This window comes from Rattus rattus, chromosome 8 (genome assembly GCF_011064425.1).
Source record: "Rattus rattus isolate New Zealand chromosome 8, Rrattus_CSIRO_v1, whole genome shotgun sequence".
Taxonomy (NCBI): Eukaryota; Metazoa; Chordata; class Mammalia; order Rodentia; family Muridae; genus Rattus; species Rattus rattus.
The window spans coordinates 91,803,531-91,830,128 of NC_046161.1; the positions used below are offsets into that span (position 1 = coordinate 91,803,531).

At 37.9% G+C, this 26,598-nt stretch overlaps 1 protein-coding gene across 2 annotated transcripts in view; it reads right to left on the bottom strand.

The window, feature by feature from the left end:
• Nucleotides 1-26,598, bottom strand: part of Nck1 (NCK adaptor protein 1) — a 59,261-nt gene that overhangs the window by 8,050 nt on the left and 24,613 nt on the right. Inside the window, exon 2 of one of the 2 annotated variants that reach the window (XM_032910180.1) lies at nt 7,790-8,030. In XM_032910180.1, the coding sequence (XP_032766071.1) occupies nt 7,790-8,015 (226 nt within the window). In that variant the 5' untranslated portion in view covers nt 8,016-8,030. Of the gene's footprint in view, nt 1-5,978; nt 6,729-7,789; nt 8,031-26,598 lie in introns of those variants that run through there. The other variant, XM_032910181.1, reaches the window with a different exon arrangement.

Consider the following 26,598-nt stretch of genomic DNA (forward strand, 5'->3'; position numbering starts at 1 on the left):
CAGCACATGCTAAGAAATGAAACACAAAGGAAGCGGTAATACAGGAAGGAAGATGGGGGAGTGGGCATAAAGGAAGAAATAGCAAAATAAGTCCTTCCTCATCGGTGATAGTTACCTATGGTAAAATGCATTTCCCATTCCCACCCCAAGGACATTTAAGCACTTCTTGTTAAAACATTCCAGGATCTTCTCAAGGAACTACATAATAGTTTGTTTTTCCCCCTGAGTTTTTGCTTTATTTTGTTTTTAAGCCAAATATAAAGCATACCTTTCAATGATAAGTGTTTGTGTTTCATTAATCTTTTTGCATGTACACCATCAAAAACTGTATATGGAGCAGACATATAAACAGTACAGTGAAATAAAATATTTTAAACTTTTAACTGAAAATAAAGACTAGCCTCCAAATGACTTTTAATTCTAAAGAAAATGTCACAACTAGTTATAGATATTCCGATTATATATATACATTCTGATTACATATAATCAGAAAATAAAGGATAAAGATTTCTGGAAAAACTAACAACTAATATGTCAAGTGAGAGCACATTAAAAACAATCCGCACTATCGTAAGAGACTAGCAGTACTGTGAGGACACGGCACGTAGTGTCTATAAACTAGAAGCCTCCACATCTCTGTCCTCAGGAACACCCTCCTCCTCCTGGCACACTGCCGCTCTAACACACCACAGCCAGAACAAATTCTCATAATCGCTGGGACACTCCCACCTTAGTCTTCAAAACTTGGCACAGGTATGTATTTACTCACTGAAGATTTCCTTCCCTCTCCCTCAGAGTTTATGTGTTTCTCCTCTTCTATTACAAAGTTTTATAGTTTTACCCTAATGCTAATACTGTGTGCTCCTATTTGCTTCCTTAAGGCCAAGCATTTGCTTTTCCCCACTCTCTCTCCATCCCTAGTGCCTCCCCTATATTAAATGTTCTATTAATCTTTATCAGAAAAAAGAACAAACCCCATGCTTGATCGCACATGATGGAATGGGAAAACAAACCATTCTCCTAACCTACATATCCTTGCTGTCGTGTGCACGAACATGTGCACACGCATGGCGTGCACACACAATGATAGTAATACATTTTTGTAAACAAATGTATGTGTAACTAGTAGGCTATATTATTCTCCTTTACAACTTTGTTTATATTACAATCTGCTATCAACAAAGGTTGATATAAAAATATTTTACAAAATTATTTAAAAGTATTAAGTCATTCAATCATGTATGTGATACTTATTAACAATTAGATCCTTTCTTTTACATTTCCTTCAGAATCTATATTACTATTTTTTCCAAAATCCCTCCTGTCTTTCTTTGCTCAGGCTGCTTATTACGTAAGCCACGTAGCTTACAGTTAACCAAAATTTGCCTCTCATAGTTCTGGAAGCTGGGAGTCTAAGCTAAAGACTACATTTGGTGGTTTTATTTCTTAATAGTTCAGGACTCACATGTTAGTAGAGACAAAAAAGCTTGTAACTGTGTCACACGATGGCACTAATCCAACTCACGAAGGCTTTGCCCTAATAAGCTGGTCGCTGCCTAAAGACCCAGCCTGTAAGTTCTGGGAGTCAAAGCTGACAGACAAAGTTCATGTCATAGTCTCAGGTATTAGTGATTGAACGAACCAAGGGATTCCAAGACAGCCTTGGCAACACAGTGAGACCCTGTTTGTTTTAAAAACAAACAAAACCCCCACTACATTCATAGCACATTTTGATCTAGCATTTAGTTGACCACAATCATCCTAATTTCAATTAGTCTTTTATTTCCAAATTATTTTATTCCATTGCTACTCTTGTTTTGATCATCTCTTAAAGGGTATATTATGAAAACTTAATAAAAAGACTTAAATTTATATTGTCCCTTGTTAACTTCTTTAATTTAATCAAGTTATTTAATTTTTAAGCTTCAGTGCCTTTATGAAATGTTGACATGTAAAGAGTTTTTTGTTTTTTGTTTTTTTTCTTTTTTCTTTTTTTCGGAGCTGGGGACTAAACCCAGAGCCTTGCGCTTGCTAGGCAAGCGTTCTACCACTGAGCTAAATCCCCAACCCCAAGAGTTTTTTTTTAAAGTGCATATATTAGTGCTTAGGATAATACACAGCACATAGTAGGCACTCAGTAGGTAGCAGCTATCAGTTTTTCTGGTATTTTTCAGAATTAAATAAATCTTTTTTACCATGACAGGTTGGCCAGACCTAGCCAGGGTTGGAAGGGAAAGAGTCACATGTAAACACTGATGAGGAGATAACTCTGAAGCAGCCATAGTTGTTGTTGTTACCTTAAAAAATGGATAGCTTTTGTCTCTCATTTCTATTTGGTCTTCTCTAGAAATTGTGTGTGTGTGTGTGTGTGTGTGTGTGTGTGTGTGTGTGTGTGTGTGTGTGTGTGTGTGTGTCTCAGGCTACAGGGTCTCCCTATGTAGCTCTGACTGTTCTAGAACTCTTCTGTAGACCAGGTTGGCCTTGAACTCAGAAATCTGCTTGCCTCTGCCTCCAAGGTTCTGGGATTAAAAAGTCTGTACTACCTTATCTGGCTAAGGACTATTTACTTATTTAATGTATATGTGGGTTTTGTCTACGTGTACGCCTGCATACAAGGAGATAGCGGATCCCATGGAACCAGTTATGAAAGGCTGTGAGCCACCATGTGGGTGCTAAGAATGGAATCCAGGACCCAGATCTGGAAGAGCAGTCAGTGGTCTCATCCACTGAGCCATTTCTCTAACCCCCTATAGCAATGTTTTAAACAAGAATAATGCATTATAAGTTGCTCAAAAGCTTTTTGGAACCAGCTGAATATGGTGGTAAACTTTAATTTCAGTAGTCCAGAGGCAGAAGTGGCAGATTTCTAAATTTGAGGCCAACCTGGTCTACAAAGTGAAACCTTACTTAAGAAAAAATTTTTTTACCCCAATCTCTATATGATAGTGTTCTTCTTTCTCAAGCAAATCTTTGTACCAATAGCTCTTCCTTATATAAACTGCTTTCAAATCCCTAATAAGCTTAATGTCAGAGTCTGAAAGCATCAGATACCAAGTGGACAAACTGCCATGTTTAACTGTCCAGAATATATGTAAGGAAGCTGCTGCAGACAAGACTTGAATCAAGACCACCATAGATTTTTGCACCTACACAACCATGGCAGCTCTTACTAAATTTTTCCTTGGTGTCAGCCATTCCCAGGCTGATTTTCATCAAATTTTTATTAGGTTTTGCTTCCAATAACAGCTTTCTTTCAATAGCTAAGTAAATGCTCAACAGAATGGGTTCCGAGAAAGTACTGCTGCTTCCAATTCCTCACTGAATTATCATCTGCGCTTATGTCCTCATTTCTCCAAAATCTGCTTCTCCTGTGGACTTCCCCCAATCCCCATGACACACACACAGCCATTTATGTATATGCCAAGACTGTAAGACTTCTAGAGCTTGAAGGTACTTTCCAGGATCATCTAGTCTTGCCCAACTGTTGATTTTTCCCAAACAGGAAATTAAAAAAAAAATTATAGCTGTATATTAAGACTACAAGGCTTATACATAGTTTAACTGAGGGTAGAACTAATTTATTGTAAATACAAATATATACTATTCTACTCATTATAGACTATTTTGTACTTCATCTGTTCATCTATCTACATCATAAATTATTGTTTTATCTAAGATGACAAACCCTGTAATATTTTCAAAGTATCTTGGCTATTAATGAAGAACATATAATCCTGTTTTCTCTGTTTTTCAAGTCCATTTAGAAATCAGGTGAATGACTAACCTGTCTCTACTCTGACAAGTTTCCTGGCAGAATAAACGTCGGTATTATAGGGATTGAGGAAAGTAATATTTTGCTTACAAAACTAAAATCTTAGCTCTTGGACTAGATACAGTTAGGATTATAACTGTGAAGTTCCTAAGACCCAGTAAGAGAACAGCTTTGTCATTCTATTTATAAACTGATATACTGAGTCACTGTCCAATAACATATGCTTTATATGCATGCCATCTTTTAATATCATTTCTGGTTTATTAATGATTACCACTCATGCCAGGCATGGTAGTACATGCCTTTAATCCCAGTACTTGGGAGGCAGAGACAGGCAGATCTCTGTGAGTTTGAGGTCAGCCTGGTCTACAAAAGAAGTTCTAGGACATCCAGGACCACACTGAGTAAACCTGTCTCAGAAAAACAAACAAACAAACAAACGAACAAAAAAACTAACGTATGACCATACCTAGATAGAAACCTACCTACATTATTAACAGATAATTACTACATCTAACTCCCTACCAGATTCTACAAGAGTTAATATTTCATACAAATCTTAAAAAATGATTTTATTACATTATTTGTTCATTTATTTTGGTATGTGTATGTGCATGTATGTGAACATGAATATGCTGATGTAAGAACAATGTGTAGGAATCTGCTCTTCCCTTCTCCATGTAGTTCTAGGGATCATATGGGTTGTCAGGATTGATGACAAGGACTGAACCATCTTGCCAAAACATTGGGCTGATTTTGATACAGCTTGCATTAGATTCTCTATAAAAGTATGTTCATAAATTAATGAATAAAGAGCTGAGGGGAAGCCTCAGTTGGGAACACACTTGCACCATGAGCACAAGAACCTCATTTTTTTACCCAGAACCCAGGTAAAAAAATGCCAAGTGTGCTAACTTGGTTTTATAATCCTGAGCTGAGGAGGCAGAGACAGACTGCTGAGGTACGCTGGCTAGCCAATGCAGCTCAATTATGCACTCCAGACCAATGAGAGAACGTGTCTCCCTGGAAAGAGGAGGATGGTGTTCCTGAGGATGGCACCTAAGGTTAGCCTCTGGCCTCTATAACGTGTACCCACATGTGCAAAGGCATGTACACACACATACACACAATGTGTAGAAGAAAATTAGCTTTAAAAAACTGGATCTCTTGGGCTGGAGAGATGGCTCTGTGGTTAAGAGCACTGACTGCTCTTCCAGAGGTCCTGAGTTCAATTCCCAGCAACCACATTGTGGCTCACAACCATCTGTAATGGGTCTGATGCCCTCTTCTGGTGTGTCTAAAGACAGCTATAGTGTACTCATATACATAAACTATAATAAAATAATTCTTAAAAAAAAAACAAAAAACCTGGCATTCCAAAGATCTAAAAATGTGTTTGTTCTCTAAAAAATAAATAGGAGTTAGAAGAAAGAATGCAGGAATCAGTCAGTCATCAAAGCTAACAAGGAAACAAAAGAGCCCACGCATTACAATGACCACATTCTCTCCCAACAGTGCTTACTCCCTTGCTTTGCCCTTTCTTTTGGAATCTCTCGCTAGATTACTGTTTTCTTCTTAGGCTTCTTGTATATAAGAGACTTCTAGAATAATTTCTCTCTTCACTTTTGTAATGACACTTAGCAAATATTCAAAGAGATACAATCAAGTGCAAAATTATCATAGTATGCCACCAGCAGAGTCAGGTTAGCATAGTATTTTACTTATAAATCAATACTTGTAGTTTAGTAGTGCTCTTATTAAATGTTATCTCGACATTATTCCAACAAAGCATAAGCAAAATCTAGTAAACAAAACAACCAAAAAAACAACCAAACCAAAATAAAACAAACAAAAAACCCCATGGTGTTACTTCAGAGGATGAAAGTAAAGAATTGTTCACAACTGACAATGCCTGTGCGAGGTTGAGCTACTGAACTCCAACTCTCTACTTCACATCTAAATCTTGTATATCCTCTGCCTACTTGTTACGCACTCACAATGAAACACTTTTAAATCATTTACCAGATCAAACAACTAGTGAAAATATCACCAGCCATCTACCTTATATTACACAAACAGCATGAAGAACCAGCTTACATAAACCCACTGAGTTCTTTCCATAAAATTTCCCTCTTAATTCACAAAACAATAAAATCCAATTCAAAATCTGTAACAAGAAAACTACAGACTTAACAAAATAACTTACTGAAAAAATCTTTAAAGATGTTTAACCAATCCATTTTGAATAAAAATTCTGTGTTCTCTTTTCAAAGTTTGTTGACACAGCTCCGGGATAATTTTCAGTGAGCTTCCTGGTCTGTTCTGTAACACTGAAACTTCCCACACCCAATCCATGTGACCTGGCCCACACCCAAGCAATAGAAAAGTTTTCAAAACTGAGGCTTCTCTTTTCCAATACTGTTTCCCTGTAAGCCGTAACCCGTGGAACAAATAACTCATGGCAGCAGCAAAAACATGAGTTATAATCCACTCATTGTAACAGAAAATATTAAAGCTAGTACGTTTTAATAGTTAAAAATGAATACATACATTCTTCATTTCCTACACTTCCTCCTTTTCCTTGACTTCCAAACAATGTCTCTACTAGCACAGCCATTGTAAAACAAATTCATTAAATTATATGAGATTTAAGGTATCAAAATGTGGTACAGAAATCCTAGGAAAGGGGGAGGTTAAATATTTGATACAAAACCTAGATTCATATCATTTAGATGTGACCACTAATTTAATTTCCAAACTCTGGGAAATGCAGACAACTATAGCTGTAATAAGTACAGTTGACTGATGTTTCCCAAAATTAAGAGGTAAGAAGTTAACTGGTGTGTCAAATTCCATGTTAACTGCAGATATTAAAATATGTTAAGTATACCAGAAATGTCTTAGTGTAGAAACTGAAATCCAATACTTCAGGAAGATCTTAGTACTATATTTTAGCTTTTGCAGCTTAGAACAATTTAAAAGAAGAAACATTTACCTTATATTGCCAATAATTATCAAAATACTAGAGTATTAATTGTGCATCAAATATTTTAAATACTATTTAATAATAATGCTAGTCATGCTACATTTAGTCCTAAACTGTCCACAAAAAACCATTTTCCTCCTTTTTTACAAACAGGCAAAGAATTATTAAGCAATAGCACGTCTGTCTCCTTGAACACCAAAATTAAATTTCTGTCCCTCCCAATTCCTTCCTGTCCATTAAGGAAAGTTAAATTAAGAAAAGGGAGGAGGTCAGTCTTCATCCTACATACTTCCTTCCTTCAGTTTAACCAAGGCCAGGGTAAAGTGGGTTTCCCCTATCTCTGGCCTTAATAAAGGCCAGCAAAAATTTGAACCAAACATACAGAGTTAGGGAAAGAAAGAAGTTAACAGGAACGTGACCAGTCCTACAGATGCAAATATACAGCAATAGCCCAATGGTGTAAAACTCTTCAGTCGGAATAAAGTAAAATGATTTGCTTTTTAAGGGAAATTCATTAATATGTCAAAAAAGTTCAGTAATGTGCCATGTAACATAAATTACTAGGAAGCCTAGAATCAATTGCGAATCTCATTCATTTTCCCTTTCTCAATTAGTGGCAAATTTTTTGCAAATCGAAACTCCACAGGAGCTGTTGTAAGAAGGCCAAAGTTGGGCTGGAGAGATGGCTCAGTGGTTAAGAGCACTGACTGCTCTTCCAGAGGTCCTGAGTTCAATTCCCAGCAACCACATGGTGGCTCACAACCATCTGTAATGGGATCCGATGCCTTCCCTGGTGTGTCTGAAGGTCAAAGTTAGTTCTGCTCATTAGTACCATTTGAATGCAGGCCTAGATTAATATAAACAGCTAACATGATCTTCATTGCCTCTTAAACAGCTGTTAGGAATTCAACTTACATTGTCTAGATAAAACAACTTTGCATACTGCTATATGGATTGTGTTCAAAGAACTAAGTTCCAAAATCCATCTCAAATGAAAGCTGTTGCTTTTCCTCCAATAGGAAACCACTTACCTAAGGTGTCCTTCAGGTTTTTAACAATAGATGCTTTCCGAGCACTATTTTTTCTTTCCACATAGTTAGAAGGGACAAAACCTGTTTTATTCATGGAATTTCGAACTCGCCACCAGGACTTAGAGTCATCCAGGAGCCATAATCTCTCATTCTTCTTGATATCCAGCTCTTGTTCCTGCTGTGCCACATAATCAAATTTGGCCACCACCACCACTTCTTCAGCCATGTTTCAGCAGCCTCACTGTAACACATAGACAATGTGTTTAAATGTTGCTGGAGTGTAACTATCTACATGCTTGTTCAAAAAGACATGCCTAAACATGTAAGAGGCCAGAAATTATGAATCATACCAGCAAGCCTAACACTCAAAAGGCTGAGGCCAGAGGACTCTCATAAGTTTGAGGCTAGCCTGGGCTACACACTAAGTTTGAAGCTAGAGTGAGCTACAGAGTAAGGCCCTGTCTCAAAACTAATATACAAAACAGGAGACAGGGGCTGGAGTTGCATGTAGTTCAGTGGTAGAGAACATGCCTAGAATATGCACAGCTTTGAGTTCAATTCCCAATACTATAAAAAGAAAAAAATCTAAGAACATCAAAAAGTTAAAAGTGATATGAAAAATGCCAACAGGCAAATACTAATTTTTAAAAAGCACTTGTTCCTATTTAGTATTATATAAACTAACTTACATTTAAAACCACCATTAGCAATGAAATTCACTACACAAACAACTGAACATTTTTCTTAATGTAGATAAAATCAAACTTGTATGTAACAAATAACATAGATGCTGTCTGAATACTTTTCTATCCCATATAAGTTATATAGTACAAAATTAAAATATACTGGTCTAACTACAGGAGAAATAACAAATCCATTATTATGAGGGATTATTTTTAACATACTTATCTCAATAATTAAACAATCAAGGAGACAAAGCATCAAGGTTATAAAATAACACTGTGAGTGAGATATAACAGGCATGTCAAGTGTTACTTCTAAACAAAAGAACATATATGGAACACACAGACACCATCAGTATGAGGTTAAAGAAAGTTTTAGCCTGTAAGTTCAGCAACTGGAGACGAAGGTAGTAGCATCATAACTCTGAGGCTAACTTAGACAACATTTCATATCTCAAAAGTCTAACCCCTTTCATGTTGTTCTCTGGACTGAGAACCAAGTACACTGATATGTGCGTATGAAAAATTCAGTAATAAGGGCAGGAGCAATGGCTCAGCTGTTAAAAGTACTTCCTGCTCTTCCAGAGAACTGAGATTTGGTTCAGACTCCCCGCCTCAGGTAACTAACAACCCCTGGTAACTCCCATCTCTACTCTCCTCTCCCCTCCCTCTCCCTCTCTCCCCCCTCTTCCTCCTCTCTTCTCTGTCATACACACACTAAATAAATTAAAAATATTAAAAATAAAATAAATATTTAAATTGGAATAATGAAGCCCATTACTTTATAAACTGGTTTAAAAATTATTTTCAACTTTCATGTAACTAGCAAAAGAATTTATGAAGGAGATGCTCAGAGTCAGGGCTGCCAGCCATTGCCCAGTGTAGAAGAGTGTGTAACACTCAGGAGGTAAAGCTCTAGTCCTCTCTCTAATTAAAATGACAATTCTGGAGATATTAATCAATAAAACAAAGAAAAAGTACATGTAAATACCGGGAGCTACAACTGTATACTGCAAAACAGTCAAAGGGAATAGTAACACAAACAACTTTATAAATAAATCTGAAGATAATAAAATACAATGATGAAACTGTATGAAAAATAGCATAATTGAATTAGTTATTAACAAGTCTTCCTATAACATCAACACCAAAGAAAGTTTTACAGGAAAACTCTACTAAAATCAAGAAGAAATTATATTGATTGATTGAAAGATTGATTGGTGGGATTTTTGGGTTTTTTTTTTTTTTTTGATTGGTTTGTTTTGTATTTTGAGGTAGGGTTTCTCTGTGTAGCTCTGGCTATCCTGGAACTCACTCTGTAGACCAGGCTGGCTTCAATGTCATCAATCTACCTGCTTCTGCCTTCTGAGTGCTAGGATTAAAGGTGTGAACCACCACTGCCTGGCTTAAACACATTATTTTAAAAGAAAAAATATATAAGCAACACTGTTGCTTATATAGTTTCAATAATAGTTACAACTATTATTCAATAATAGTTCAATAATATATAGTTGCAATAATAATTTCAAACACTGTCTTGAACCTATTTTAGAGTTGATCTCCTTCTGCTTTCTTCAGAGAGATTCCTTTCATAAAAGCAGATATATATGCCTCACAAAGGAAGCCAATTCAGCCTTTTGTTTTGGGCATTGATACCAGGTCTGTTTTCTCAACAATGAAGTAAGTACTTTAATCTAGAATTTTAATTTTAATCCAGAAAATTAACTTTAATTCAGAGTCCAACATCCATTTGCACAAGTATGTCAACAAGATAGAGACATACAAAGGATTTGCAAAAGCCTCAAAATCTGCCACACATTGTTTTATGCTTTGTAAGGGAATCACTTAAGTCAACAAAGATGCTTTAAAAAAGAAGAAAGAAAAAGAAACCACATGATCTGTAAGAAACACTGATGAGCTAGGATGCAGCAGGTCAGTGTAGTATTCGTGCCCAGAATGCACAAGGCCCCAAGGGTTTGATAACCATGAGAAAAACAAAGATGAGCAGAAAAACGTGTGTGTGGGGGGTGGGGGGAGAGGTTACTTGTATTACTGCAACTCGACTGTCTGAAAAGACCTCAGCACAGAGTGTAAATCATTGCTGCCATGATACGATGTCAGTTAAAATAAAGGCCGAGGAGACGGCTCGATTGGCAATGTGCCTGCTCTGCAAACAGGAGGAAGAGTCTGATGCCCCAGAACCTATCAAAACGCCACATAGCAGCACACAACTGTAATCCCAGAGTTGGACACACACACACACACACACACACACACACACACACACACACACACGTCCCAGGAGGTAGCCCTAAACATGCTGCCAGCCCATCTAGCAGTCCATCTAGGTTCAATGAGAAACCCTTTCTTATATTTAAGGTAGAGAGCTATTGAGGAAGACACACAGTTGTCAACCTCGGACAGACACATAGAGACAGACAGACACTGACTGATTACAATGAGCAACCAGCTTTCTGAAACACTGGAAAACTAGAAGCAGGGATATTTTTCAAAGATACCTAAAGAACTAGAATAAAGGGTTTTTTCCTCCCTCATACCCCGCAACTAATTTTTATAAACTTAATAGAATTTATTTTGATACTTGACAACTGTTTTGAATTTTTTCTAGAAAAGCATGTAAAATTAATAATGAATATTTGGAAAGATAATTATTTGAATACTGACAAACTGCATATTCCAGAATTTAATGTCTCCTGTTGTAGCATACTTGGATTACCTTTCTATTAGAACCTACTGTTATTTTTAGCAATGTAACTTGGGAGACTGACTTTAGCTTCAAGTAACTGGATTAATCAAAGCCCCATCAGGATATCAGATTCACATATTGGACTTTTAAGGCCAATTAAATGAAAGGAAAAGAATCTTGACAGTTGCTTGGAAATGAGCTAGAACTGATTTAAAAAACAAAATACTGCAAAAGTCATCCTCTGAACCTCTAGGTCCTTAAGTTAGTAATGGGAAGATTGTTCATCATCTCAGGCATTTGGGTCATCCTTTACTCTTATTTTCAGTTAGGTCATGTTACAGGTAAGGTTCCCAGTTACCACAATGTACTTAAAAATGCTGAAGTAGGGCTGGAGAGATGGCTCAGCGGTTAAGAGCACCCGACTGCTCTTCCATAGGTCATGAGTTCAATTCCCAGCAACCACATGGTGGCTCACAACCATCTGTAAAGAGATCCGATGCCCTCTTCTGGTGTATCAGAAGACAGCTACAGTGTACTTATATATAATAAATAAATCTTTAAAAAAAAAAATGCTGAAGTAATTTAAGACAATACTGAAGCAGAAACATATAAAACCAATACAATTACGGCACTGCTGCATACACTTAACCTCTAGAAGTCTTTTTTTCCCAATACACAACTAAGCTCTAGTTTAGGCTTTTAAAAAGTAGAGTATTTCAAACTACTGGTGATCTAAACATTGAAGTGATTTCCTGTCTATGTTTCTATTCCTCCTTCCCCCAAAAAACACTTAAAGGTTTCACACAGACCAACTAATTCAAAAGCAAGTGATTTTTAGTGACTTTCTTTGATAAGTCTTTCTAAAGCAATCAATTTAGTTTTCATAAAATAACCTTCTTTAGCACTATTTGTTTATAGAATAAATAAAGGTTCTCAAAAGAAACTTTCAATATGCAGATTTAATTCGTGGGAACAGAACTATACCAAAGGTATCAAGTTATACCCTTCATTAACAAAAATGCAGGGGCCTAATCAGGCAAGTCAGTTAAGTAACTTCTATTGTATAAAAACATTAAAAAATATAAGAGTTTTACGAGGAGTAGCACTGCAAATCATGTTAGAGCAAGTTATTTAATGAAATAACTGACACCAGAGTATTGGTCCTTTGGAGAAATAGTCCCAGGTTTCTAACTAGATGGGAACTTGTACTACTAGGGAGGATTGTCCTTTTGTTAAGTTCAAGTGAAATTCCTAAGTATTGTACCTGGAGAACAGGACAGAGAGTGGGGCATTAAAAACAGCAGAGAGACTAGAAACCTCTCTCTCTCTACCAAAGCTGACACTTAACAATCATGTGCAGAATAGCTATATGCTCTGGGTTCAATCTTCAGCACAGAAAATAAACAAAGCCTAAAAAATGAAAAGAACACAGCTAGAGGACCTCAGGCAGGCAAAGACCTACACAAGTGATTTCTAGTTTAATGTTCAACCAAGAGAAAACAATAAATCAACATTTATAGAATTCTCTGCCACCCCCCAAAAATATCAAAATACACATGCTTTAACATGTGCCCTGCAGGGAACAGATAAGAGATAAACCATAGCCTTAGCCACACAAAACTCAACACCTCTGTATGGCTCCCAACCATCTGTGATGGGATCTTGATGCCCTCTTCTGGTGTGTCTGAAGACAGCCACAGTGCACTCAGATATATATATATATATATATATATATATATATATATATATATATATATATATATATATATATATATCTTTAAAAAAAGTTTGTACCAAGCTTTTATACAATATTCAGAAAGTAAGAGTCATACATACAGATATCCTTTAACAAATGATTGACTTAAAAAACTGTAAAAATGGGGCTGGGGATTTAGCTCAGTTGGAGCTTACCTAGGGAAGCGCAAGGCCCTGGGTTCGGTCCCATTCAAAAAAAAAAAAAAAAAAAAAAAAAAAAAAAAAAAAACTGTAAAATCCATACCAAAATGAGCAAGACGGATACACAAAACCTGCACAAAGTTCTAAGGGAATTACACGGAGTGGAAAAAAGCCAAAAATAATGACTACTGACTTACTCCATTTACATAAATTCTTAGAATGGTATGTTACAGAACTAGAACTAGTGACTAGAGGGTAATTACCAAAGCAATGAGCGAATGGGAAGGGGCTGGAGAGACAGCTCAGCAGTTAAGAGCACCGATTGCCCTTCCAAAGGACTTGGGTTCAATTCCCAGCACCTACATGACAACTCGCCACTCCAGCTCCAGAGGATCCGACACACAGACATATGTGAAAGTAATACCATGCACATAAAATTAATAAAATTAAAAATAGTTTTTTTAAAGGAGAGAATGGGAACAGGAGAACTGTGAGTATAGTGGTTTTGTTAGTTAGCTTTCTCGGACCAATAAAAACAAACAAACAAACAAACAAAACCTGAGATAACTTATATTTAGTTCAAACATCTTGGTTCACAATTTTGAAAGTAGCCGTCCATAATTAGCTACTATTGATTGGTGCCATGAAGGAATAGAGCCACTCATTTTTTAGCTATGAAGCAAAAGAGAAAGGAAGGGAGCTAAGCCTCTGAAATGGCATAACCTCCCTCCATCCTCAAAATGGCCCAAAGATCTCTCCCTGGGCTTCAGCACTTAAAGAGCCCACCTCTTCCCAACAGCACCAGGGGCTGGGAAGCAAGACTTTAACACACGGACTTTTGAGGGACTTAGAAATCACAGCAGCTACAAGTCAGCAACATGACAGATTCTTTTTGTTTATAAAAGAAATATACTGTATGTTGACTGTGTCAACATTAATATTCGGGTTGTGATATTGTACTATAATTCTGCCAGATATTACCACTAGAAGAACTCAGTCTTTCAGTAAATTCTAAAGTTTCTTACATTACACATAGATTTAGAATTATCTCAAAGTTCAAACATAAAAAAAATTAACATGTTTAGCACTTAGTGTATTGCTGCTGTAACTAACACATTAGTAATTTTAGAAATCACAAATTTATTCTTACAGTTTTTTTTGAGTGTCAGAAGCTTAAAAGCCTGATGAAACCTGTAACACTAAGCAATATTTTCAAATGTATACCCATGAATAACTGGGTAAAATAAAAATCAACCAAACTAAAATGCAGTTACTTTTTCTTTGGTGGTGGTGGTGGTGGCGGTGGTGGAGGTGGTGGTGGTGGTGGTGGTGGTGGTGGTGGTGGTGGTGGTGGTGGTGGTAAAATCCAGGGTCTCCCACATACAAAGTGCATTTTACCAATGAACCACATCAATGTGTTTTTAAAAGCTTTCGAGACAGGGTCTCAGTAAAGCTGCCCAGGTTGGCCTTGAACCTTCAAATTCTCCTTAGCTAGTATATTTTATGTCTCTTAGTATTGCAATTATTTTTCGTCACTCTTCCATGTTCTTTCCTGAAGAAATTAGATTCATCATTCCTATAGTGCATCCCCCATCATGAATTTGGCCTATAATCCCAACATGTGGGAGACAGAGGCAGGAAGGTTATACTATAACATAAGTTCTAGACTAGCCAGGACTACACAACACAGGAGGACCCTGTCTCAAACTAATTTACTAACTACTTAAATGAGTGGAAAAAGAGAAATCAACTCCAAAGAACTGTCCTCTGACTTCCACACACATGCCATGGCATGTACGTCTGGATGCAAACCTCCCTACAAAGGCTACTTAAATTACATGTTCACCTAACATAGCCAATAATTTAGAAAAATTCTGAATCAATGAAATTTTATAATAATTAGGGGTTATATTTACTCATAATTTTTAAAACTAGGGTAGGGTAATAGTTTGTGTAAGGACAATATAAGTTATAAACAGTCAGTATTTTAAAAAGCTTGGTGACTCCAATATAATACGGCCATTTCTTAACTTGGCATAGAACATAACTAATTTTGCTTTACTCACCCTCATTTCAAAATGAGGGCTGGAGGGATGGCTTATCAGTCATGAGCACTTATTCTTGCAGAGAATCTGGGTTCAATTCCCAGAACCCACACAGAGGGTCACAACTATCAATAAGTCTAGTCCCAGGAGGATCCTACACCTTCTGACCTACACAGGCACCAAACAAGTGCATGGTACAAAGACACGCTTGCAGGCAAAACACCTATACACATTAAAAACATTTTTTAGGGAGCTGGAGAGATGGCTCAGTGGTTAAGAGCACCGACTGTTCTTCCGAGGTTCTGAGTTCAAATCCTAGCAATGGTGGCTCACAACCATCTGTAAAGAGATCTGAAACCCTCTTCTTATGTGCCTAAAGACAGCTACAGTGTACTTATATATAATAAATAAGTAAGTCTTAAAAAAAGCTTTTTTAAGACAAAACCACCATATTAGTATTTACATATGAAATTCTTAAAATTATATACATTTTTAAAGTTATAATCATGTATAAATGTATGTTCTTAGCTGGTAAATAAATATTCTTACAGTAATGTAAGACTTCCTGTTTCTATGATATCTATCGAGGGAATTTTAAAGATGTCTCTATTTAAAAAAAAAAGAACAAAAAGAAATACAGCTTAATTACTAAGTTGCAATTTTATAAATTCTGTATCATTAAAATCTCAGAAAATTAAATTCTAAGAAATAATTAACTTGAAAATTTCAAAACTATCCCCAAATACTTTTCTTGGTTTTTTTTTTTTTCAATTTTAAATGTAAAACATGCTCCCCCTAACCAATGATAACTCATTGGTTTACATAAAAAAGGACTCTAAACAACTTCTCTTAAATGTAACCTTCTGACAGAACTAAACTTATTTTTACAGATCACTCAATCTTAACTTAAACCAAAAAGATTTATTTATTTTATGTATGTGAGTACACACACTGTCACTGTCTTCAGACACACCAGAAGAGGGCATCAGATCCCATTACAGATGGTTGTAGGTCACCATGTGGTTGCCAGGATTTGAACTCAGGACCTCTGAGAAGAGCAGTCAGGGCTCTTAACCACTGAGCCATCTCTCCAGCCCCCTCAATATTAACTTGTAATTATGGCCTATATTTGTGTTTTATTGAGACGGGGTTTCTCTATTATGTAGTTCTTGCTGTGTAGACCATGTTGGCCTTGAATTCCTAGAGACCTTTCTGTCTCTGCCTCCCAAGTGCAGGGATTAACGGCGTGCATACCTGGCTACACCGTCTGTTCTAAGCAGTAGCTTTTGCTTAAACTTAGCCTAAGTTTTCTAAACCTCTTCTATCACATTTAGCTAAAAATTGCTTTATTTATACATACTACTGTCCATATAATATCCCTACAAAACAGGAGTTAAGATTATCTACAGGAACATGCCTATCTCACTAAAAAGGATCAAAGCATGGGATGACTGACAAGAGGGAAGTAAAAATCGAAATGAAGACTCAGTACTCCCAAGAGAAAACCAAACTAGGGAAATTTATGTGAAAGAAGCTCTCAGGCATTTGCCTATACTCCCACTAGGTGGAGCTATTAGCTGCCTCCCTGTGCTCTGCTAATGCAATCCCTTTCCGAACATCAGCATGCTCCTTTTTAATTACAGGCTTCCAAGTGTCCTTAACTGAATCTATGTTCAAATACAGCAACAAACAGCTAACTAGATAACACAGTGCTCTGAGTTGTGTCTTGGGTGGGGGTTGGGGGATGATGAGGCCTAGGCTTCAATCCTATTCTCATAGAAATGGAATAGTAGGGGAGGGAAGACAGCTCAAAGCAAAGAGTTTGCCTCATGTAGACATGAGGACCCACATTCAATCCACAGAACCCATGTAAAAAGAAAGGACAAAAATGGAGATGCTGGTGCACTTGTAATTCCAGCTCTGGGAAGGCAGAGACAAAGGCAGATCCTAGGGGTCAGCCAGCCTGGTGTAATCAGTGCACTCCAGATTGGTAAAAGATGCTGCCACAAACTCCTCAGAACAGCTCCTGAGGAAACACACACACACACACACACACACCATTTTAGCAACCACATGGCATTACCTGTCTATAGCTCAGATAATGAATGGCCTGAAGCATAGAGGACCTGGATTGCTACAATGAAAACCCCCAGTACTTGCCTGTGTTTCTTTTTCCCATTTAACACTGGACTGTTACAAGCACTTTGAGGAGAGATTTTTTTAAGATTTCATTAGATCTTTCCAATATGCTCATCATGCTTGTCTCTTTGACTAGCTTTTAAGTACTCTCAGTTACACCAAAAAGGGTTTTACTGTATGTAAGTCAACTAAATATGGAACAAAATAGCTACCAGGATGACTTAAAACTCAGAATGAGCCTCCCACATACATAATCTTGTATTGTTATTCGATACTCACTAAATTTTATATACCTTACAAATGTCCCAATGTTTTGTGATATCCATCAACTTTGGAGACAACTAAATGTCCACAGTAAAAGAGAAACTAGCATCCTACTATTGTAAACATTGCCTTGGCTTTATAGATCCCTCAGTCAACCACACATCTAAACAAGTGGGTACAACAGACCAAATATCTACACTTCACCTATTTCTACAAATTAAGAACACATATTATTAAGTTTGTCAAAACAGTCACTTGAGATCTCAAACACCCTTATCCCCAGTACTCAGAAGACACAGTCAGGCAGATCTCTGAGTTCAAGACCAACCTGGTTTATATAGAAAGTCCCAGGACAGCCAGGCTATACAATAAAACCCTCTCAAAGAAAAGCTGTCAAATCATCTAACCAGCAAACTCTGAGGAAGGACGATGTTTGCCACTGATATAAGTCATAAGCAATGGGATCCTTTTTTTGGCAAGTTAGATGTTACTGTCTAAAAACAACCAGCAGCAGGGGAAGGGGGAAAAAACACATCTAAGAGAAGCCTACCATGCTAGTTATAAATACGATTTTATAGTTTGCTGTACTTTAACTCATTACTTGACAATTTCCTGTTCCTGATAAGAATGAGCTAAGTAGCAGTACTCAGGTAACTAAGTCAGGCCATTTAGATGAGTTAAAATCTCTCAGTAAACTATGAAATGAAAAAAATCAATAATAACTTTATATTATTGTTATTATTATTATCAACATTTTATGCCATACCATCATAGTTTATATTGCTAAATATTCTAACAAATAAAACTAATAAACATTCTACTACTTACAAAACAAAAATGAGAAGCACATCAGAAATAAAGAAAATGAAAACAAGTGTTTTTTTTAGTTCGGTCTGGTTTTACTATTTGTTTGGTCAGTTGTAATCACATGTGACCCAGTCACGCCTTAAAACCCACTATATAGGATGACCTTGGCTTTGAACTACTGATCTTCCTATCTCCAATCCCAAATGCAGAAATTTTAGACTTGTATCACCATGCTCAGAAAGATTAGGTTCTTTTAAGGATAGGGAACAATTTTATCATTTTTTTAATCCACTTTTGAACGATTACTTGGGATACATAACCAAGATGAGAAAACAAAGATGAAAAAGAAAAAAGGGTATTGCAAACATAAAATTCAGTTGTTCATTCAGCAAATAATAGCTGAATAAATGTTCACTAGGAAAACAAACAAAGTTCTGGGGACAAAGGAAGACGAATCAAGTATACTGCTAGTAAAAAGGATTCTAGTGAAAATCCTGTTTCTTCAACACACTTACACATGCCTTATACTAACACAAGAGTAACACATTCCCTACATGAGGAGTTTGTCAGCCATCACAAAATTTTAATTTCTGTCCTCTCTGAATTAAAATAAACTGACCCAGGATTATATACCCTTGGGCTGGAGAGATGGTTCAGTGGGTGCTCTTCCAAAGGACCTAGGTTCTATTCCAAGTATCCACATGGAGGCTCACGACCATCTGTAACTCTAGTTCTGACACGCTTTCACACATAGACAGACATGCAGGCAAAACCAACAATGCACATTAAAAAATAATAAATAAAAGAGCATACCCAGCCTACAATCTGCAGAGAGTATTATGTTTTATAATACCAAAAGAAGCAACCACTAAAATAGTAAGCAATCTTGCCAAAGTAAATAAATTACAGCTACACGATTACAACACAAACTGTGAAAATGCATAACGTAAAGAATTTTATTAATATAAGACATGAGTTATGAGTTAAAGAGTTCTAACCCTTAGGTTACCAGATGGCTATGAAACAAATAGTCACCACTGACTATATCCACATTGAAGTGCTCTGATTGTGATATAAATAAATGATGGGGTCAAGGATGTAGCTGCTGATACAGCGCTCGCCTAGGGCATGAAGCTCTGCTGAGTTCAATCCTCGTCACCACAGAAAACCAGATGTAGTAGCACATGCTTGTATTTCCAGAACTGGGGCACACACACACACACACACACACACACACACACACACACACACACACACACAGAGTACGCTGAAATCCAAGCCTCCACACCTATGAATATAACTATTTGGATAGCTTAAGAAAGTAAATGACGCCCACAGCTCACTGCTCCCAAACCCCTTGGGAGAGAGAGCTCACCGCCCTGACAGGTGGGCACTCCTGAGACTGCAGAGCGGGAGAGACCACCAATACTGCCCACCCCTGCCCACATCCCTGGACCCAGAGGAAACTGTATACGGCCTCTGGGAACCGGAAAATAGCGGCACGTCCCCTGCACTCCAGACACCGCCTGGACCTGAAGGGATTTGGTCAACAGTTCTCTGCACCCAAATCCCGGGGGAGGGAGAGCTAACCCTTCAGAGGGGCAGACATGCCTGGGAAGCCAGAAAAGACTACACTCTGCCCACATTTCTGACTCCAGAGGAAAACACCCAACGCCATCTGGGACCTCGGTGCACTGGGGCTCAGGGAAAAGGCGGCGCAGGACCTCCTGGTTACCGCCCTCACGGAGAGCTCAAAAGCAGGCCCCCACGAGCAACTTCAGATGCGGGACCACAGGTAAGACCAACTTTTCTGCTCCAAGGGACCTGCCTGGTGGACTCAGGACACAGGCCCACAGGAACAGCTGAAGACCAGTAGACAGGAAAGACTACACGCCCGAAAGCAGAACATTCTGTTGCCATAACTGGCTGAAAGAAAACAGGAAAACAGGTCTACAGCACTCCTGACACACAGGCCTATAGGACACTCTAGCCACTGTCAGAAAGAGCAGAACAAGGTAACACCAGAGACAACCTGATGGCAAGAGGCAAGCGCAGGAACCCAAGCAACAGAAACCAAGATTACATGGCATCATTGGAGACCAATTCTCCCACCAAAGCAAACACTGAATATCCAAACACACCAGAAAAGCAAGATCTAGATTTAAAATCATATTTGATCATGATGCTGGAGGACTTCAAGAAAGACATGAAGAACTCCCTTAGAGAAACGGAGGAAAACATAAATAAACGAAGCCTATAGGAGGAATCGAAAAAAATCCCTGAAAGAATTCCAGGAAAACACAATCAAACAGGTGAAGGAATTAAAAATGGAAATAGAAGCAATAAAGAAAGCACAAAGGGAGACAACCCTGGATATAGAAAACCAAAGGAAGAGACAAGGAGCCGTAGATAAAAGCATCATGAACAGAATACAAGAGATAAAAGAGAGAATCTCAGGAGCAGAAGATTCCATAGAAATCATAGACATAATGGTCAAAGATAATGGAAAATGGAAAAAGCTACTGGTCCAAAACATACAGGAAATCCAGGACTCAATAAGAAGATCAAACCTAAGGATAATAGGTATAGAAGAAAGTGAAGACTCCCAGGACAAAGGACCAGTAAATATCTTCAACAAAATCATAGAAAAAAAACTTCCCTAACCTAAAGAAAGAGATGCCCATAAACATACAAGAAGCCTACAGAACTCCAAATAGATTGGACCAGAAAAGAAATTCCCCCTGTCACATAATAGTCAAAACACCAAATGCACAAAACAAAGAAAGAATATTAAGAGCAGTAAGAGAAAAAGGTCAAGTAACATATAAAGGCAGACCTATCAGAATCACACCAGACTTCTCACCGGAGACTATGAAAGCCAGAAGATCCTGGACAGATGTCATACAGACCCTAAGAGAACACAAATGCCAGCCAAGTTACTGTATCCAGCAAAACTCTCAATTAACATAGATGGAGACCAAGATATTCCATGACAAAACCAAATTTATACAATATCTTTCTATAAATCCAGCGCTACAAAGGATAATAAATGGTAAAGCCCAACATAAGAAGGCAAGCTACACCCTAGAAAAAGCAAGAAACTAATCGTCTTGGCAACAAAACAAAGAGAAGAAAAGCACACAAACATAATCTCACATCCAAATATGAATATAACAAGAAGCAATAATCACTATTCCTTAATATCTCTCAACATCAATGGTCTCAACTCCCCAATAAAAAGACATAGATTAACAAACTGGATACGCAATGAAGACCCTGCATTCTGCTGCCTACAGGAAACACACCTCAGAGACAAAGACAGACACTACCTCAGAGTGAAAGGCTGGAAAACAACTTTCCAAGCAAATGGTCTGAAGAAGCAAGCTGGAGTAGCCATTCTAATATCGAATAAAATCGATTTTCAACTAAAAGTCATCAAAAAAGATAAGGAAGGACACTTCATATTCATCAAAGGAAAAATCCACCAAGATGAACTCTCAATCCTAAATACCTATGCTCCAAATACAAGGGCACCTACATACATAAAAGAAACCTTACTAAAGTTCAAAGCACACATTGCACCTCACATAATAATAGTAGATTTCAACACCCCACTCTCATCAATGGACAGGTCATGGAAACAGAAATTAAACAGAGACATAGACAGACTAAGAGAAGTCATGAACCAAATAGACTTAACAAATATTTATAGAACATTCTATCCTAAAACAAAAGGATATACCTTCTTCTCACTACCTCATGAAACTTTCTCCAAAACTGACCATATAATCGGTCATAAAACAGGCCTCAACAGATACAGAAAGATAGAAATAATCCCATGCCTCCTATCAGACCACCATGGGCTAAAGCTGTTCTTCAATAACAATAATGGAAGAATGCCCACATATACATGAAAGTTGAACAATGCTCTACTCAATGATAACCTGGTCAAGGAAGAAATAAAGAAAGAAATTAAAGACTTCTTAGAATTTAATGAAAATGAAGGTACAACATACCCAAAGTTATGGGACACAATGAAAGCTGTGCTAAGAGGAAAACTCATAGCTCTGAGTGCCTACAGAAAGAAACAGGAAAGAGCATATGTCACCAGCTTGACAGCACACCTAAAAGCTCTAGAACAAAAAGAAGCAAATACACCCAGGAGGAGTAGAAGGCAAGAAATAATCAAACTCAGAGCTGAAATCAACCAAGTAGAAACAAAAAGGACCATACAAAAAATCAACAGAACCAAAAGTTGGTTCTTTGAGAAAATCAACAAGATAGATAAACCCTTAGCCAGACTAACGAGAGGACACAGAGAGTGTGTCCAAATTAACAAAATCAGAAATGAAAAGAGAGACATAACTACAGAATCAGAGGAAATTCAAAAAATCATCAGATCTTACTATAAAAGCCTATATTCAACAAAATCTTGAAAATCTGCAGAAAATGAACAATTTCTAGACAGATATCAAATTACCAAAGTTAAATCAGGAACAGATAAATCATTTTAAACAACCCCAAACTCCTAAATCTAAATAGGCCTTGAGTCATTAAAGGTCTCCCAACCAAAAAGAGCCAAGGTCCAGACAGGTTCAGTGCAGAATTCTATCAGACCTTCATAGAAGACCTCATACCAATACTATTCAAACTATTCTACAAAATTGAAACACACGGAGCACTACTGAATTCCTTCTATGAAGCCACAATTACTCTTATACCTAAACCACACAAAGACCCAACAAAGAAAGAGAACTTCAGACCAATTTCCCTTATGAATATCGACGCAAAAATTCTCAATAAAATTCTGGCAAACCGAATCCAAGAGCACATCAAAACAATCATCCACCATGATCAAGTAGGCTTCATCTCAGGCATGCAGGGATGGTTTAATATACGGAAAACCATCAACATAATCCATTATATAAACAAACTGAAAGAACAAAACCACATGATCATTTCATTAGACGCTGAGAAAGCATTTGACAAAATTCAACACCCCTTCATGATAAAAGTCCTGGAAAGAATAAGAATTCAAGGCCCATACCTAAACATAGTAAAAAAAGCCATATACAGCAAACCAGTTTACTAACACTAAACTAAATGGAAGAAACTTGAAGCAATCCCACTAAAATCAGGGGACTAGACAAGGCTGCCCACTCTCTCTTATTCAATATATTTCTTGAAGTTCTAGCCAGAGCAATCAGAAAACAAAGGGAGATCAAAGGGATACAGATTGGAAAAGAAGAAGTCAAAATATCACTATTTGCAGATGATGATAGTATATTTAAGAGATCCCAAAAGTTCCACCAGAGAACTACTAAAACTGATAAACAACTTCAGCAAAGTGGCTGGGTATAAAATTAACTCAAATAAATCAGTAGCCTTCCTCTACACAAAAGATAAACAAGCAGAGAAAGAAATTAGGGAAAGGACACCCTTCATAATACTCCCAAATAATATAAATACCTCGGTGTGATTTTAACCAAGCAAGTGAAAGATCTTCAAATCTTTGAAGAAAGAAATTGAAGAAGACCTCAGAAGATGGAAAGATCTCCCATGCTCATGGATTGGCAGGATTAATATAGTAAAAATGGCCATTTTACCAAAAGCGATCTATAGATTCAATGCAATCCCCATCAAAATACCAATCCAATTCTTCAGAGAGTTAGAACAATTTGCAAATTCATCTGGAATAACAAAAAGCCCAAGAAAGCTAAAACTATCCTCAACAATAAAAGGAATTCTGGGGGAATCACTATCCCTGAACTCAAGCAGTATTACAGAGCAATAGTGATAAAAACTGCATGGTATTGGTACAGAGAAAGACAGATAGACAGACCAGTGGAATAGAATTGAAGACCCAGAAATGAACTCACACTCCTATGGTCACTTGATTTTTGACAAAGGAGCCAAAACCATCCAATGGAAAAAAGATCCGCATTTTCAGCAAATGGTGCTGGTTCAACTGGAGGTCAACATGTAGAAGAATGCAGATCAATCCATGTTTATCACCCTGTACAAAGCTTAAGTCCAAGTGGATCAAGGACCTCCACATCAAACCAGATACACTCTTCTAAAAAGTGGGGAAGCTTCTCAAACAACATGGGCACTGGAGAAAATTTCCTGAACAAAACACCAATGGCTTATGCTCTAAGATCAAGAATTGACAAATGGGATCTCATAAAACTGCAAAGCTTCTGTAAGGCAAAGGACACTGTTGTTAGGACAAAGCTACAACCAACAGATTGGGAAAAGATCTTTACCAATCCTACAACAGATAGAGGGCTTATATCCAAAATATACAAAAAAGAACTCAAAAAGTTAGACCGCAGAGAGACAAATAACCCTATTAAAAAATGGGGTTCAGAGCTAAACAAAGAATTCACAGCTGAGGAATGCCGAATGGCTGAGAAACACCTAAAGAAATGTTCAACATCTTTAGTCATAAGAGAACTGCAAATCAAAAAAAAAAAAAAAAAAAAAAAAAAACCCCTGAGATTTCACCGCAAGACACCAGTGAGAATGGCTGAATCAAAAACTTAGGTGACAGCAAATGCTGGCGAGGATGTGGAGAAAGAGGAACACTCCTCCATTGTTGGTGGGATTGCAGACTGGTACAACCATTCTGGAAATCAGTCTGGAGGTTCCTCAGAAAATTGGACATTGAACTACCCAAGGAGCCAGCTATACCGCTCTTGGGCATATACCCAAAAGATGCCCCAAATATATAAAAAAGACACATGCTCCACTATGTTCATAGCAGCCTTATTTATAATAGCCAGAAGCTAGAAAGAACCCAGATGCCCTTCAACAGAAGAATGGATACCGAAAATGTGGTACATCTACACAATGGAATATTACTCAGCTATCAAAAACAATGACTTTATGAAATTTATAGGCAAATGGATGGAACTGGAAAATATCATCCTGAGGGAGGTAACCCAATCACAGAAAAACACACATGGTATGCACTCATTGGTAAATGGCTATTAGCCCAAATGCTTGAATTACCCTAGATGCACAGAACACATGAAACTCAAGAAGGATGACCAAAATTCGAATGCTTCACTCCTTCTTTAAAAGGGGAACAAGAATACCCTTGACAGGGAATAGGGAGGTAAAGTTTAGAACAGAGGCAGAAGGAACACCCATTCAGAGCCTGCCCCACATGTGGCCCATACATATACAGCCACCAAACTAGATAAGATGGATGAAGCAAAGAAGTGCAGGCCGACAGGAACCGGATGTAGATCTCTCCTGAGAGACAGAGCCAGAATACAGCAAATACATAGGCGAATGCCAGCAGCAAACCAGTGAACTGAGAACAGGACCCCCGTTGAAGGAATCTTAGAAAGGACTGAAAGAGCTTAAAGGGGCTTGAGACCCCATATGAACAACAATGCCAAGCAACCAGAGCTTCCAGGGACTAAGCCACTACCCAAAGACTATATACATGGACTGACCCTGGACTCTGACCTCATAGGTAGCAATGAATAGCCTAGTAAGAGCACCAATGGAAGGAGAAGCCCTTGGTCCTGCCAAGACTGAACCCCCCATGAACAGGATTGTTGGGGGAGAGTGGTAATGGGGGGATGGGGGAAACACACCCATATAGAAGGAAAGGGGAGGGTTAGGGGATGTTGGCCCAGAAACGGAGGGAATAACAATCAAAATGTAAATAAAAGAAATACTCAAGTTAATAAAGATGAAAAAAAAAAAAAAAAAAAGAAAAGAAAATAAATGACTCTGCTAGGCCAACAAATAGGCGGATGCTCGACCAACCACTGGACTGAGCACAGGGTTCCCAATGGAGGAGTTAAAGGACTGAAAGTGCTGAAGGGGTCTGCAACCTCATAGGAAGAACAACAATATCCAATCAGACACCCCAAGAGCTCCCAGGGACTAAACCACCAACCCAGGGTGAACATGGTAGGACCCATGGCTCAGGCACATATGTAGCAGAGGATGGCCTTGTGGGGGGCATCAATGGAGGAGAAGGCCCTTGGTCCTGTCAAGGCTCCATGCCCCAGTGTAGGGGATGCCAGGCAGGGAGGTGGGAGGAAGGAAGGAAGCGCCCTCATAGAAGCAGGGGGAGATAGTGGGGCTTCTGGAGGGGAAACCAAGACAGTGGATAACATTTGAAATGTAAAATTAAAAAATGCAATTTAAGGGTTGGGGATTTAGCTCAGTGGTAGGCGCTTTGCCTAACAACATAAGGGCCCTGGGTTCGGTCCCCAGCTCGGAAAAAAAAAGAAAAAAAAGAAA